General features: G+C 40.4%; 5 protein-coding genes across 5 annotated transcripts; 3 read left to right on the forward strand and 2 right to left on the reverse strand.

Annotated features, from left to right (window-relative positions):
• Positions 1–983: 983 nt before the first annotated feature.
• LOC120417232 (uncharacterized) lies at positions 984–1974 on the reverse strand. Its single transcript, XM_039579194.2, has 2 exons — positions 1581–1974; positions 984–1521 (listed from the first exon to the last, which is right to left on the reverse strand). Exons 1-2 carry the CDS (start codon positions 1933–1935, stop codon positions 1079–1081), a joined length of 798 nt encoding a protein of 265 aa, XP_039435128.1. The 5' UTR covers positions 1936–1974; the 3' UTR covers positions 984–1078.
• Positions 1975–6493: 4519 nt separating this feature from the next.
• Positions 6494–7362, reverse strand: LOC128092699 (uncharacterized). The gene is made up of 2 exons (XM_052707047.1): positions 7322–7362; positions 6494–7263 (listed from the first exon to the last, which is right to left on the reverse strand). Exon 2 carries the CDS (start codon positions 7247–7249, stop codon positions 6494–6496), a length of 756 nt encoding a protein of 251 aa, XP_052563007.1. The 5' UTR covers positions 7250–7263; positions 7322–7362.
• A 1550-nt stretch (positions 7363–8912) lies between these two features.
• On the forward strand, positions 8913–12064 carry LOC120417276 (uncharacterized). The gene is made up of 3 exons (XM_052707048.1): positions 8913–9289; positions 9354–10157; positions 11918–12064. Exons 1-3 carry the CDS (start codon positions 9239–9241, stop codon positions 12062–12064), a joined length of 1002 nt encoding a protein of 333 aa, XP_052563008.1. The 5' UTR covers positions 8913–9238.
• Positions 12065–12115: 51 nt separating this feature from the next.
• Positions 12116–12751, forward strand: LOC120417277 (uncharacterized). Its single transcript, XM_039579229.1, has one exon. It carries the CDS (start codon positions 12116–12118, stop codon positions 12749–12751), a length of 636 nt encoding a protein of 211 aa, XP_039435163.1.
• Positions 12752–13689: 938 nt separating this feature from the next.
• Positions 13690–14599, forward strand: LOC120417252 (uncharacterized). The gene has a single exon (XM_039579210.2). It carries the CDS (start codon positions 13734–13736, stop codon positions 14532–14534), a length of 801 nt encoding a protein of 266 aa, XP_039435144.1. The 5' UTR covers positions 13690–13733; the 3' UTR covers positions 14535–14599.
• Positions 14600–14633: the final 34 nt, after the last annotated feature.

Genomic DNA, 14633 nt, shown 5'->3' on the forward strand with positions numbered 1-14633 from the left:
CGATTTCGTAGAGAGTTGCTCATATGCATTTTCATCACTTTTGAGTTAATGATGCAGTTTCGTTCAAAATCGTGTGCTCTTTCCGAAAAGCCTATAGCATCCAGTACTTTGTTCTAGAAATCAGGAGGAAATCCAGTTTTTCCATGAAAACTTAACACGTAGCCTTATGTGTAGGACAAACTTGAAATGCATTTTTCTCAGCTTGCTGTTTTTGAATATGGGACATTTATGCGAACATGGGCAGTGTAGTAAATTTTGTCATTTGAGTGCTGTTTAATATTTTAGCACATGTATCGAAACGTATTACTTTTCGACACTGTTTTGTCTTTTAAGTTGACCAAACACACAGACGCCAAACTAAACCGGGGAAACAAACGTTTCACTCAATAATCCAATTCAAATGTAATTTCAGTAGCCAACTCGTTGCCAAAATTCGATTTGTCATGCCCAAATTGTTGTTTTCGAAAAAAATCATTTTTCCCGTGTTCAGAAGGTCATTTTGAGCAACCTTTGTTCTACGAAAAACTTTACTTCTCTTGTTTTATGTTTTTCTTGTTTTATTTTTGGAATATTTTTGATAGGATTTGGCCTATTCTACTACCTTCTATTATTACATTTTGCCTTTCTAATTTTTGCATGTTTTCACAGTAACTTTTTTAATTTTTTGCTTGTTTTTATATTTTTTTGTTCTAGAATGGCACCATTATCATTTAATTTGTTTAAAAACAACCAAAATTGACCCTTAATAAAATGACATTTTTTAAAAACATTGGCAAAGTCACAAACAACAAGTCAAACTTCCAACCCAAAAATTATCTAAAATTTTAAAAGTTTTTCTTTCCAATACTTTTTAAAGATCAAAAATTGGTTGAAAATGGATTTTTTTTTTCTAGAGGCGGGGTTGGGTTGTAGAGGGTTAATAGCTAGTTTTGAATTGGTCCCACCGTTAATTTTTTTTAAAATGCTTACACTCCCAGTAAAAATACTCTGCTTGAATTGATTTATTTTATATCCCAACCGCAAACATCAAATATGACTTAAAATAAAACATAATCTCAAAAAATCATTTCCAAGTGATTTAATCTTCATCAGGTTTCACACAGAATCCCTCCTTTTCGCTAAACACCTTCCCACCGCTGCACTCCCTCGCGATCGCCGTCAGCTTCTTCGCCGAATTCGTGTAACACTGGTAGAACTTGCTCGGATCACTATCGTCCACATAGTTGCCCTCCTTGGTACACTGGAACACACAACTCAGGAACCCATCAAAGTTCGCCCCCGCGGGACACTTGAGCATCACAACCCCGTCCGAGCTGCAGAACGCGTAGTGGCTCTTGCTGCTACCGTAGCTAACGAAGATCTTCTTCGGATCACACTGAACCCGAACACAGTCCGCGTCCTTGGTTCGCTGCTTGCACTGGTTGGTGTTGACGTTGAACACGTAGTTCGGTGGACACTGGTACACGTCCGACTGTTGACCCTCCGCGTGGCAGTAGTGGTACAGGTCACACAGGTAAGCATCTGGAATGGTCAATAAACCCTTTCGTATTGGAAGGTTGACTCATCATTCTTGAACTCACCTGGGAAGAACCCTTTTCCGGTGCAGGTCATCACCGGAGCTGGGCAGTCCTCGGTGAAGACGGCCTCGCCGGTGCAAGCTCCGTTCACGCAAAACGGTTTGCTCGGGTCACTTTCGGCGCAGGACCGAACGTCCCGGAACGGTCCCAGGCACACCATCAGCTCGCTACAGCTGGAACACGTTGCGTAGTACGCACTTCCGTCGCATTCCGAGGGAAAGGCTCTGGCGGAGGAGGAGGTGGCGAGCTCTGTCGATGACCGTGATACGTTGAGCAGCGTCCCAGATGTTTCTGCTTGGACTGGGGAAGAGGGTAAGAGTGCCGCGATAAGCAGCGCAGCAACCAGGTTGGCCAACATGGTGCCGACTGTGGGATACTGACTGGGATGGATGGCAGAATGGTGTGGAATTTAAATGGAGATTGTTTTATCTAATTTTTGGGAAAGATAATGTTGTTGCTAAATAGGGTTGAAGATTACATTTTGGGTATAAATCCGCTTTTTCAGCAAGTTGTGAGAACAATGCATTTGTGTTTGCTTCTGTAATTCTTTTTGAAACCTTAATGTATTTATGTGTGCTATCTTGTGTTGATGAGCATGTAGTAATTTTCGAGAAAATCGATTTTTTTAAGTTTGATAGTAAATATTTTCAAAACTATGGATGGCCAAAAAAATCTTTGTGCCAGCCTTATAACCAAGGGTCCTGATTTTCGGTTCAATGAACAGAAACCACTCACTCATCGCCTATCCATTTGTCGCCTATTCCAACCCGCTAGCATTCATGAGCGAATGAGTCTCGCAAGCAGCCAGCGAGTGGCCCGAACTGTTCACTCAGCGAACAAATACATCGTGAAAATATTTGCCTACTCCGTCGCTCGACGACACTCACACACTACCATGCTCAGCGAAGAGCCGCTCTCACAAAATGCCAGCGCGGCAGTCTTTTTGTTTTCACGCCCTCAGTTTGCCATCAATTTGATTTTTTCTTGGTGGAAGTTTCTTTGAATGGTGTCTATAATGTTATGAAATCAAAATAAATGCACAATTTAATTGATAACATTGATTTTAGGCAACCCAATCAATGAGTATAACGCAGCGCATCAGAGAAAAAATGTTTTCAGTTCAGAGTGATCGGAGACGATCGGCCTGTCTGAACCGTTCGGAGACTGAGCCGATCAGAGAGAGAGAAGAGTAGAAAAGAGAGTGTTCGGGAGCGAATGGTGATAGAGTGACACACGGTAGGAATTCATCAGGGCAGTATCGCGTCGCCTGCTATTTGTGCTCGCGAATGGAGTGGTTGATTTTGAGCAATCAGGACCCTTGCTTATAACACAAAATAGTGTTGTACACTAATAACTATTTATGAAAAATTCTGCAATCTTTTTGCAAATCGCATCTTTTGAGATACGGCACAACGTCTCTGTCGTGCTAACTTGTCGTATGTCGATTTTGGGCCAAATTGAGTTAAGAACGCCATTTTGTGCAGCTTGCAATGCCTCACCTTTTGACCTTCACAGATCCCCAAAATTCGATTTCAATCCTGAGATATTCAATAAAAACCGAAAAAACTCCGTGCATTTTTGACGCCCTTCATATGAAAGAAGTTTCAATCTTGTCGTTGTATCTTTACATAGCCTGAACATTGATGTAAATGTGACAATTGGCTAAAGGGATTCCAGGTCAGAACGCGTTTGACACAGGTACGAGCTTGACTATCATAAACATTTTGAATTACGGGACTCCAGCAACCAAATTCAACCAAACTTCAGGATGATGCACAGAATGATCAACCACACAAAACTTCAAGGTCAAACATTAAAATGCGTTTTTCTCGGAACGTCAAAAAGCGACGCACGACAAGTTAGCACGACGGCGTCGACAAGTTGGTCAAAAATCATTTGGCAGTGCTGCCAATTTTTCGAAAAAAATCTTTTTTTTTTAAACGTGGAGAAAAGTCAAAACAAAATTTTAAACCACGATATTTTCTGATGTAAAATTTAAAAAAAGCTCGGTTTGTTATAGAGGTCGTTTGTTTGTTTATATATGGTATGAACTCATGCCAAATATGAGCCCTCTACTACAATAGGAAGTGGGGTTGAACGGGAATCCAAGTTTAAGGTCCAAACACATTAAATATCTTGAAATTGCTCGCATTATCGCAAAACTTGATCAATTTTAATTGTCTTAGTTGCATTCGAAAGATTTTTTTAAAAAAAACATTGTGCCATAAAGATCCGGAATCGATTTGAATTTTTTCCATAGCATTAGCAAATTTCTGTTAAAATACATATTTGAAAAACCCCATTATCTTTCTGCATTTTTCTATAACAAACTTTTTACACCACTAACCTGTAGGCCTACATGAAGGCACTTTTGATTTCAATATTGACATATCCAGAGTTTTTTTTGAAAAGGTCCTATAAGCTATTGTCTTTCATATGTTTATAGGACCTAATCAAAAAAAAGTCGAGATATGAGCAATTCTCTACCAAAACCGGAAATGATTTGTATTTATATATTTTTATTTGGCTCAAACTTTGACCAAAGAAGCCATTTTGTGTCATTGTTTCACCCACACAAGTCTCCATACAATTTAGTCAGCTGTCCATACAAAAATGGTACGTAAATATTCAAAAATCTGTAACTTTTGAAGAAATTTTCTGATCAATTTGGTGTCATCGGCAAAATTGTAGGTATTGATGTGGTTTAGAAAAAATAAGTGTACGAGAAAAAAATCTTGGCGATTTTTCAATTTCAGAATTTTACAAAAGCTCAAATCAAGGGTCCTGATTGTTCAAAATCAGCCACTCCATTCGCGAGCACAAATAGCAGGCGACGCGATACTGCCCAGATGAATTCCTACTGTTTGTCACTTTCTCACCATTCGCTCCCGAACACTCTCGCTTCTACTCTCCTTCTCTCTCTGATCGGCTCAGTCTCCGAACGGCTCAGGCAGGCCGAACGTCACCGATCACTCTGAACTGAAAACATTTTTTCTCTGATGCGCTGCGTTATACTCATTCATTTGGGTTGCCTAAAATCAATGTTAAATTAAATTGTGAATTTATTTTGATTTCATAACATTATAGAGACCATTCAAAGAAACTTCCACCAAGAAAATATCAAATTGATGGCAAACTGAGGGCGTGAAGACAAAAAGACTGCCGCGCTGGCATTTTGTGAGATTGGCTCTTCGCTGAGCATGGTAGTGTGTGAGTATCGTCGAGCGACGGAGTAGGCAAAAATTGTCACGATGTATTTGTTCGCTGAGTGAACAGTTCGGGCCACTCGCTGGCTGCTTGCGAGTATCATTCGCTCATGAATGCTAGCGGGTTAGAATAGGCGACGAATGGATAGGCGATGAGTGAGTGGTTTCTGTTCATTGAACCGAAAATCAGGACCCTTGGCTCAAATCCCAAAATTTGTACTTTTTGTTTTTGGACATTTTTTATATGTTTTAGGGAACCAAACCCCGGAACTTTTGGGCCATGGAGAAGTATGGTCAAAAATTTACCGCTGAGTTATGAATTTTTGAATAAATAGTGATTTTTGGAAAAAAAAATCGAAATCTCATACATAATATTATTTTTACCTCATCTTGTATGTAGATTAGAATTCGCTATCGAAAAGTACTTTACAGATTTTGTTATAAAGTGCTCCGTTTTCAAGAGAAATCAAACCATGAGTAGCTGTAAAATTTACGGGAAATCACGTGTTAGTTTGAAGTATTGTAACTGGCATGAGTTCATATCAAGTATAGACAAACAAACGCAGAAAGTTTCATTCAAATCGGAGCACCTCTAAAACTTATTTCGTATTCAAGTTAAAGCCACTTACATTTTTTAATTTGTTATAAACGTGACTTTTTTACCTATAGAAGTCATATCCAAGCTTGACCATCTCTGAGAATATTTTTGCAAGAGATTAGAAAAAAAAATCGTTCAGGCAAAACATTGTAGTAGGACCGAAGCCGAAGTGTAAACAATAAGTCTATCCTTCTATGTGTTTCCGTTTTTATTGTTTGAACATAAAATTGGTCCTAAAATGGACTTGTTACCCTTATTTGTAGAATTTCATCAAAAATATGAAAAAAAATATCAAAAAAAAAAATCAGATTACAACGGGTGGCATGTTTTGCGATAAGAATGCAAGGCATAATAAAAAAGATTTGTGCATCCGTTTGTTTCAAATGTGACTTCAGGGTTGAACGGTACTGGTGTACTGAGTTTAAAAAATAATTAGACAGTTTGAAATATTGAGTTTTCCAAGAAAGAGTAAAATTGACAAGTTATTTGAATTGATAAAAAAAAAATCAACTAAGATGATGCTGAATACAATTCAGATTTTTCTTCTGCCCATCCGAAGATTTCAGCCCTGTCATGGATGCTGTATGATGTACCTACAAAAGATAAGATTAATGAACAAACTGCGACGCACTGATTCTTGGAACGGTTTGCACAATATTTACTGAGGTGATTATTGCAAAAATTGTATGCGTTGCATAATAGAACTTGAACTTCACAGACTGATAAATAGGAATCCGGGTCGATTCAACTAGAAGTTATTTTTTAAATTATTTCAAAATCTTTGAATTTTGTATGTAAATTAGTGATCATTGTACTTGTTACACCATTTGAGTCAATTTGTGTTAATAATTGATTACCGCATGGAAGATTCCATCTTTCTGAAAAAAACAAAATAAAAATGAAAATACCATGCTCTGAGAGCCTGTACGGAGGCATGTAAAGAACCAGGGAAATATTTTTTTTTGTTTTATTTACAATTTTATCTTAAGTAGCTCAAGTACCGTCATCAGGGGTGACATTGGGTCTGGGGGGTGAGATTGGGTCAATGTTAATTAAAAACTGTTGTACGGTGAGATAAAATACCTCTCACATTTATGTTATTAATTCTCACACTAATCATTATTGCCTTCTTTCGGGGGAATAATTGCAACACATTTCTTGGCCTTTGCATCGAAAGTCATTTTCGCCCCACAAGCCATTTCCAAATAAGTTAGCTTTCCGGACAAGCTGATGCACGAGAAGTACCGCTTTGGATTCGCTGTGTTGGCAAACAATCCAACTTTGGGACATTTGAACACGCATTTGCCCAATTTAGCATCGAATGTAGCTTCTTCTCCACACGCGAAGACGTACGCATTCTCCAGCTTGGATGGCGTTTGGGTGGTGTCAAACTGACAGTACGTATAGTACTGGCTGTCACCCGGGAAGGCCGAGAAGATCGTCTCCGAACCGGTCTGGTTGCAAACCTTCGGACAGGACCCGGTGTACTGCTCACATGCGATAAATTTACTGCTGAATCGTGTTCCATCCGGGCAGTAGTACGTAACTGGTTCAGCTGATGCGTCGCTGCAGTCATGGTACTGCTGGCAAGAGCTCGAATCCGGGTAGAACCCAGGCCCAGTGCAGGTGAAGTCAGACGATGCGGCGGAACATTCCTCTACGGAGCTGTCCGGTGACTTTTGACAAACTGCTCCGGTCTGAGACATTGCGCAATGTGGAGCTGAAGCCGGACAAGCCTGCTGTGGGTTGTCCGCGTCCTTGGTCTCATCCGAAGAGATGCAGATCTTGATCGTGCTACAGTCAGTACATGCCGTTGATCGCGTTCCGTCACATTTTTTCACGGGGTATGGATCTTTACCGCGCAGCATACCTGGCACGATTTCTTGAAGGAAAAAAGTCACTAAATTGAATTCAGATTTGATTCTTTTGAAAAGACTTACCAAAGTGGTGGAAAATAGAACGAAAATTGGCAGAAGTGCTGAAGGATTCATGGTTGAATGAGAACTTGTTGTTCTAGCTTCGAATTTCGTGTCTTTTATACTTGTTCACAGTATTGAAAAATATATAGTATAAACGTGTGATCTATCTAGTCTTACTTGTTTTGGCACATAAAGTTCGAATTTTGCGCAGTTATTTGCTATTGAAAAGGTGCTATGAATAATATTTACAATAATGACGATCAGCTTAGTTCGTTGAACTGTTGGGTGTGAGATGGTGCATACATTTGGAATGATCGTTTAAGCTTCATAACAAGTTGGTTTGCTGTTACAAGCAATTGTAGTGGTAAGAATTTCCAAAAGACGGAAATTCTGAATAACTTAGAGCAAACACTTGAAAATTTTCTTATTTATATCTTGAAGAAGAATTCGTAAGCTTTTCAGAAAATTTAAGAAGCGGGTGGTAGATCTTTGGATCGAGCAAATCCCGGCTCGGACCAATACAACTCGCCGTTGTCGTGCTATTTTATTGCACGTACATTTTGGGCCAAATTTGTGCAGCTCTCAATGCCTTAACACCTTCTCAGATACCCAAAATTCGAATTCAATCCTGAGATATTCAATAAAAACCGAAAAAATATCGAGCATTATTGTCACTCTTCATATGAAAGAAGTTTCAATCTTGTCGTGCGACAGCTGACCAAAAGGATTTCAGGTCAAAACGCGTTTGACACACGTACATGCTCGAGTACCGCAAACATTTGTGATTATACATAACTCGGGACCCCGGCAACCAAACTTCGGGACAATGCAAAGATTGGTCAACCAAACAACACGTGTTTGGTTTTCGTTTACATTGCTTGCTTGTGTTTGTTTATTCAAGTTCAAACATTTAAACGCGTTTTTCTCGGAACGTCAAAAAGCGACGTACGACAAGATAGCTCGACAACGTCGAACTGGCGATCGTTTACCTTCTGGATTCGATTGATAGGTAAAGGGATGGTAGTGTATCATCGCAAGCAGGAACTTGGAATGGCACCTGAGGGAAGGTGACCCTTTGTAATGTTAATATTCACACTAAAAGATGATGACAATAGATGAGTAAAAACTGCTACTGAATCCACTTTTTAAAGCCGGCCCTGATACTCATTGAGTGTTCTCATCACAGGGAACAGGGAAAGTTTTTTTTCCTGGCAATTGAAATTTTATCAAATTTTTATAAATGTGATTTTGACCCCTTTCCAGATTTAATATTCAAAAACCCAATAAATATGTCTAATGGTATTTCTAGTACGATTACAACTACAAATGTGATAACTTTGTTTCGCTGAGACCAATTAGAGGATGATCATGATGTTACTTTAGAGATCTACTAGTTTACCTGATTTTGTTTTACCTGGTCTTAGTGGAAAATCATCCAAATAACCCAAAATAGCAGTATTTTTCCAATTTGAATGAAGTCAACAAATAATGACACATTGAGATTATCAAAATAGTCTCATTTTTCGAAATTTGCATAGTTAACTAATCTCATATCTCATTGCAACGGTAGACGCTCAATAAAAATTGCAAGCCCCGCTCAAAACGTTCACTTTCTCCTCCATGATCTATGGCAAATAGTTTGCAGCACTTGTTGTCGCACTTACGTCAATTATTGCCGGCTAGCCGATCAGTCTACTCGGCGCGTGCGTATGTTCTCAGATGGGAAGAGTTATGATTGATTAGCAACTTCATGGAAATTTTCGGGTTTGTTTGCGAGCTAGCCTACCGTTAAACGGTTAGCTTGTTTGCTCGTTATTTGCATGACCGAGTTAGGGATGGAGAATTTGGTTTTCAATTAGGGTGACTGAGGATCGAATGTAATTGTATATAAAGGTTGGATTCAGTGGCTATGACCAGTCAACTAGTTACTACAAGAAGATGAAGACCTGGAGGGCTGGTGTTGGAGCGATTGGAGTTCTGCTGGTTTTGGTAAGACTTTTGGGAAAATCTTGCATTAAAAGTCGTAAAACTAACTAGAACATTCTCTTCCCAGACATGTCAAGTCACCGCTCAAATTTTAAGTGATGAGTTCGTGCAGGGCATTCATAGACAGTTACGAACGGCCGAGTATTTCAATGATCCTAAACCCTGTGCCCCCGGACAGTTGACGGTTTGTATCGGTTGCAAAAAAATCAAGATTTGCATTGGGGCTGAAACTGAAGACGGTAATCCAGAGCAGGATTGCCCCGCCGCTACACCACACTGCAACAGTGAGGAAGGTGGAGTTTGTTCCACTATTCCGGACCCACTTGAAGAGTGTGCAGCAGCCGCCACAGAGTTCACCTGTACCGCCAGCGGAAAATTCCCGGATCCGTACTCCTGCGATGGGTACTACTACTGTGAGACTGTCGGTGGTCTTGGAGATGCCTACAAATGTCCAACCGGATACAACTACAACAGCAAGGTTCAACTGTGTCAAAGAGCTTTCGGTGCCTTTGGTGGGTGCCAACCGGTCAACTGCACCGGCGTAACAGCCATCTTCACCCAGTATCCGGGAAATCCGCAGTACTTCTTCTATTGTAAGCCCGGAGCGGACGAAACAATTCCAAAGGAACCAATCATGTTTTCGTGCGGCGATGGAGCCTCGTTCGATGTTAAGGAAAACAAGTGCATCTACAAGTGTCCTCGCGAGGGACTGTTCAAGAAGGAAGGCAGTCCGGCGTCGTACTATCAGTGCTACTTTTCCGGCGGAAGACTTGTGGCTAAGGAGAAGAAGTGTCCCGGTGAAGGTCAGGTGTTTGACGAAACGAAGAAGACTTGCTTGAAAAGTATGATGAATGAGTCGTTTAGAAAACAAGTTTCTAGTGGATAAAATTCACTTAAGAGTAGTAAAATAAAGGATCGTTATTTATTTATTTATCAATGTATCTGAAAATTAGTAATTATTGATCTAAAACTGTGACGAAAGAATTGCATATTTACCAAAATTGAAGTTTGAGTCGTAGGTCCGTATCACATATTTGTGCAGAACGTATGGGTACACTGAAATAAAAAAGTACCAAATTCCTAAATTCTAGGAATTTTTCCAACTTTTCTTATTTTGTAATTGGGTTTTTTGGATTATTTAATAAGAAAAGGAGGCAAAACTCCTAGAATTATGGAAGTTGGTACGTTTTTTTATTTCAGTGTAATTCTCCGCCAACTCACAAGAAATCAAAAAAAAAAAATACCCAACCCCTCTTCGATTTGCGTGAAACTTTGTCACTAGGGACCCATTTTTGAACATTCTGAAAACACGTGTTTTCAATAATTTGCAGTCTGAAATGGTGGAACGTTTTTTACTTACTTTTTCTGACATTCTCAACTGACGAAACGGTCTACTTTTCATCACCAAAATAACAATACTGAAAAGTACTTTTCAGCATCCGTTTGATTGTTGAGAAGATTTTTTTCAGCAGCTTTTCAGCATTTGTATTGAAATGTAATACTTTTCGATACTGTTTTGGAATTTGACACTTCTTCTTGACGGTAAATAACATTCAAGCTTGGAATCAAACGTTTACCTGGAAAATCTTATTCAAAGCGTGTTTTCTGGTTTTTTTTTTTTAATTTTTTTTCAAACCCAATCGTATTTACCGGTAAATCTTGTTGGATAAATGTACCACTTGTTCTAATCTCTAATCTAATCAGACCCTAGCGCAGCCGATCTTTCGAAGAGATCCTGGAAAGTGCCTTAGGTTCCCGAGCATGGGTAAATAACAAGGGAAATGCAAAATAATACCATTCAATGGTATCAATACCAAATTTTGGTTTTCGCGAGCCCTTGAATATGTCTAAAGTGTAAGTTAATACCAATCTGTGGTATTTTACCAAATTTTGGTATTGTTTTGTTATTGGGAAAATTTTAAGAAAATTTCAAATTTTGACATACTAATTCTTACTTACATACTTAAAAACGCAAATCTACTCCAAATTAAAGCCAACTATTTTATTTTGGTTTAAAAAAGTCACTTAATGAACCTTAGAAATTGCGGAATACCATACATTGGTATTGTAAAGGTATTTTAAATAAAAAATTTATAAAATAAAGGTGATTCATAAATTTTTTTTAATGATGTTCAACATTCTTAAAAGTATGCTGATACATTTGAAAAATTATCAGAAAAACATTTATATTTTTACACGATTAACTTTACGACAACAATAGGTTTAAACGTGAAAAAAATAAAATTTTAGAATGCATTTTACTTAACATTGTGTGCCTTTTTCGTCATAATCGATAAATTCAAAAAAAAAAAAAACATAAGGTCAATCTTTGTTAATTTGATACAATAACTCTTTCAATACCAAAATGTTGGTATGCATGTGGTATTCGAACTTCGTTCTAAAATCCTTTTAATATTGGATTTGTGTTGAATCCTATTCAGTTAGAATCATGCATCCTCGAAAATCCCACGAAAAATGCCACGCTGCCTGGGCTATAGCCTTTCTCGTTCTGGTTTAGTTTGTTTCTCTTTCTTTGAATTTCCTGATATTTTTGCCTGTAGCTATGATGATGATAACAGCTCAATTATTATCTTTGTCTTATTCTCTACATCAATTAACACACTATCGCAGTCCTGTCGGATCTCTGCGCAAGACGATTTGTTTTCGGTGGGCACACTGAGAGCAGCAACAGCGGCGATTGATGAGTTCGAATCTCCATCGGCCTGTGCCGCGGGACAGTTGGCGGTCTGTGTCGGCTGCAAGAAGATCAAGATTTGAACTGCGGCCGCGAGTGACGCGGATAATCCGAAGCAGCTCTGCCCGACCGACATGCCGTACTGTAACAGTGACGAGGGTGGAGTTTGCTCTGTCAATCCGGACTCCAAGGCGGAATGTGTAGCTGCTGTTCCAGTGTTCAACTGCACCGCAACGGGAATGTTTCCAGATCCTTACTCCTGCACCGGTTACTACTTCTGTGAATCCATCGGTGCACCGGGCGATGCCTACAAGTGTGACCCGGGTTATAACTACAACAGCAAGGTTCAACTGTGTCAGCGTGGCTTCACCGGGTGTCAAGTGGCCAACTGCACGGGCGTCACCGCAATCTTCACGACGTACTTTGGAAATCCGCAGTACTTTTACTACTGCAAGGCCAATCCGGATGATGCTACGGCACCGAAACAACCCGTTATGTTCTCTTGCGGCATCGGAGCCACGCTGAACGCAAAGCTGGGCAAGTGCATCTACAATTGTCCTCGCGAGGGACTGTTCAAGAAGGATGGCAGTCCGTCGTCGTACTACCAGTGCGCCTACACCGCCGGAGTTCTTGTGTCCCAGGAGAAGAAATGTCCGACCGCGGGACAGGTATTTGACGATACGAAGAAGACATGCGTGAAGGGACCGGCGACGACGACTACGCCAGCGTCAGCGGCTTCGCTCAGAAAGCTTTCCTACAGCTTTTGGTAATCAATTACCAAAATCTTGAAAGGTTTAAAGAAGGGATCCGATGGTGGTGCTCTTTTACTCGGTGGTGGTTGAATAAAGGGCAGTTATTTATTTATTTATCATGAAAAAGCACAAGGGCAGCAAATGACCAAGAAGACTAAAGCTGCCAGAAATAAATGAATTAACAACAACATAAAAAGCAGTATGGGCTGTTTAATCCTGTGAAATTCTAAGTTCTTTGTTCGATTTGTGGTCCCCGAAAATGAAATTTACTAAACTAAACTAACATAATGCCGGGTTCGGTGGTGTAGTGGTAAACGTGGTCGCCTCTCAATCGGCCCCGGTGGTACTTTTTGAGACGAGATTTGTCTGATCACGCCTTCCGTCGGATGGGGAATGTTGGCCCCAGTCTAACCTAGAGGTAAGGTCGTTAGTTCAGTCCAGGTGTAGAAGTCGTCTCACTGGGTAGAGTCACTGTTCGGCAGTTGGACTCACATACCAAAGGTTGTCAGTTCGAATCCCGGGGTGGATGGAAGCTAAGGTGTAGAAAGAGGTTTGCAATTGCACCAACAATGAAGCATTCGGACACATTTTATATAATTTATTTTATTATAAAAAAAACTTTCATTCCTTTTAGTTTAAATGTCATAGTTAAGATATGTTTAAATCACCATACTTTTCTCACAAAAAAAAGAAAAGACACTTTTTATTTTTGATACCATCGACTTATATTTGATCTAGATAATGCCGTATCTGACAACTCGTGACATTATTTTTTTTAACTGCAGCTATAATCCACTTTGCCTCACCTGGACCATTGTTTTATTGTTTGTGTCTGCTTCATGCAATTTTCGTATGCGAGACATAAAATATATTGTATCTTCCGGGTGATAAGAGCGTTTCAGTTAAGGTTATCTCTCAAAAAATAAAATCTTTATTTAAATTTCACCAAAAAGTTTTGGGCTAGTTCAGTCTTGGGAGTATTTCGCAGGCATCGGTCACGATGCGGTTTGGTACTGCAGTCTTCAGCACTAGCTGCGTACTGTTGGGCTTTGCTCAGCTCTCACTGGGCCAACTCAACGCCTGTGGTCGACCGATCGATCCTTTGCCTACGTTAGTTTGCACGGGATGCAACACGGTTAAGATATGCATTGGTCCAACAAGCGTTACAGAAGGATTATGCGTTGGTGGTCCGTACTGTCACCAGAATGGCAATGGAGTAGACTGCACCGATGAGGCTCCTCCCGGGTGTGAACCGGACATCATTACAGAACCTCCTCCACCGGAACCGGAGGGTGAAGACGGCGATCCAGAAGAGGGTTCCATCCTGTGCACCGGAGTTGGCATCTTCCCGGATCCAACCGACTGCAACGTCTACCACTACTGTCCGGCCCGGAACCGGTTCTCGTGGGTCCAGATGTGTCCACCGGACTATGCCTTTGCGTACACATCCCCGGCGGCCTCGGACCGGTTCCCGTGCAAGCAGATCAAGACGGAAGCGAAGGATTGCGTCAAGCTTTCCTGCTCCTCCAGCGGTGACACCCTGAAGTCGTACGGAACCAGCAAGATCTTCTACGGGCTTTGCTCCGGCGAAGGTCGGGTGGCGATGGTAAAGTGCAGTGACGGTGCCACGTTCAACGGGACGGAGTGCGTGTTCAAATGTGCCAAGGAGGGACTGTACCCGAACACGGTGGACCCGAGTCAGTACTATCAGTGCTACTTTGCGGGGAAAACACTCGTGGTTCGGGCGAAGAGCTGCCCAGAGGGAAGGACCTTTGATACGAGTCTGATGGTGTGTACTTGAAAAAATGAAAAATAAAACAAAAAGATGTTTCCAACGTTACTGAAAATAAATCGAGTTGAAACCCTGTCAAATTATTTACTTAGGAAACAATTTAGAATC

The sequence above is a fragment of the Culex pipiens genome, chromosome 2, assembly GCF_016801865.2.
Source record: "Culex pipiens pallens isolate TS chromosome 2, TS_CPP_V2, whole genome shotgun sequence".
NCBI classification, from domain to species: Eukaryota; Metazoa; Arthropoda; class Insecta; order Diptera; family Culicidae; genus Culex; species Culex pipiens.

Bases quoted from the DNA above. Each gene is read 5' to 3' on its own strand.
- LOC120417276 (XM_052707048.1), top strand. From the start codon at position 9,239: ATGAAGACCTGGAGGGCTGGTGTTGGAGCGATTGGAGTTCTGCTGGTT. The intron at 9,290-9,353 runs GTAAGACTTTTG...TTCTCTTCCCAG, and splicing joins TTGGAGTTCTGCTGGTTTTG to ACATGTCAAGTCACCGCTCA. The intron at 10,158-11,917 runs GTTTCTAGTGGA...ACACTATCGCAG, and splicing joins ATGAGTCGTTTAGAAAACAA to TCCTGTCGGATCTCTGCGCA.
- LOC120417277 (XM_039579229.1), top strand. From the start codon at position 12,116: ATGCCGTACTGTAACAGTGACGAGGGTGGAGTTTGCTCTGTCAATCCG.
- LOC120417252 (XM_039579210.2), top strand. From the start codon at position 13,734: ATGCGGTTTGGTACTGCAGTCTTCAGCACTAGCTGCGTACTGTTGGGC.
- LOC128092699 (XM_052707047.1), bottom strand. From the start codon at position 7,249: ATGCTGCGCGGTAAAGATCCATACCCCGTGAAAAAATGTGACGGAACG.
- LOC120417232 (XM_039579194.2), bottom strand. From the start codon at position 1,935: ATGTTGGCCAACCTGGTTGCTGCGCTGCTTATCGCGGCACTCTTACCC. The intron at 1,522-1,580 runs GTGAGTTCAAGA...TGACCATTCCAG, and splicing joins CGGAAAAGGGTTCTTCCCAG to ATGCTTACCTGTGTGACCTG.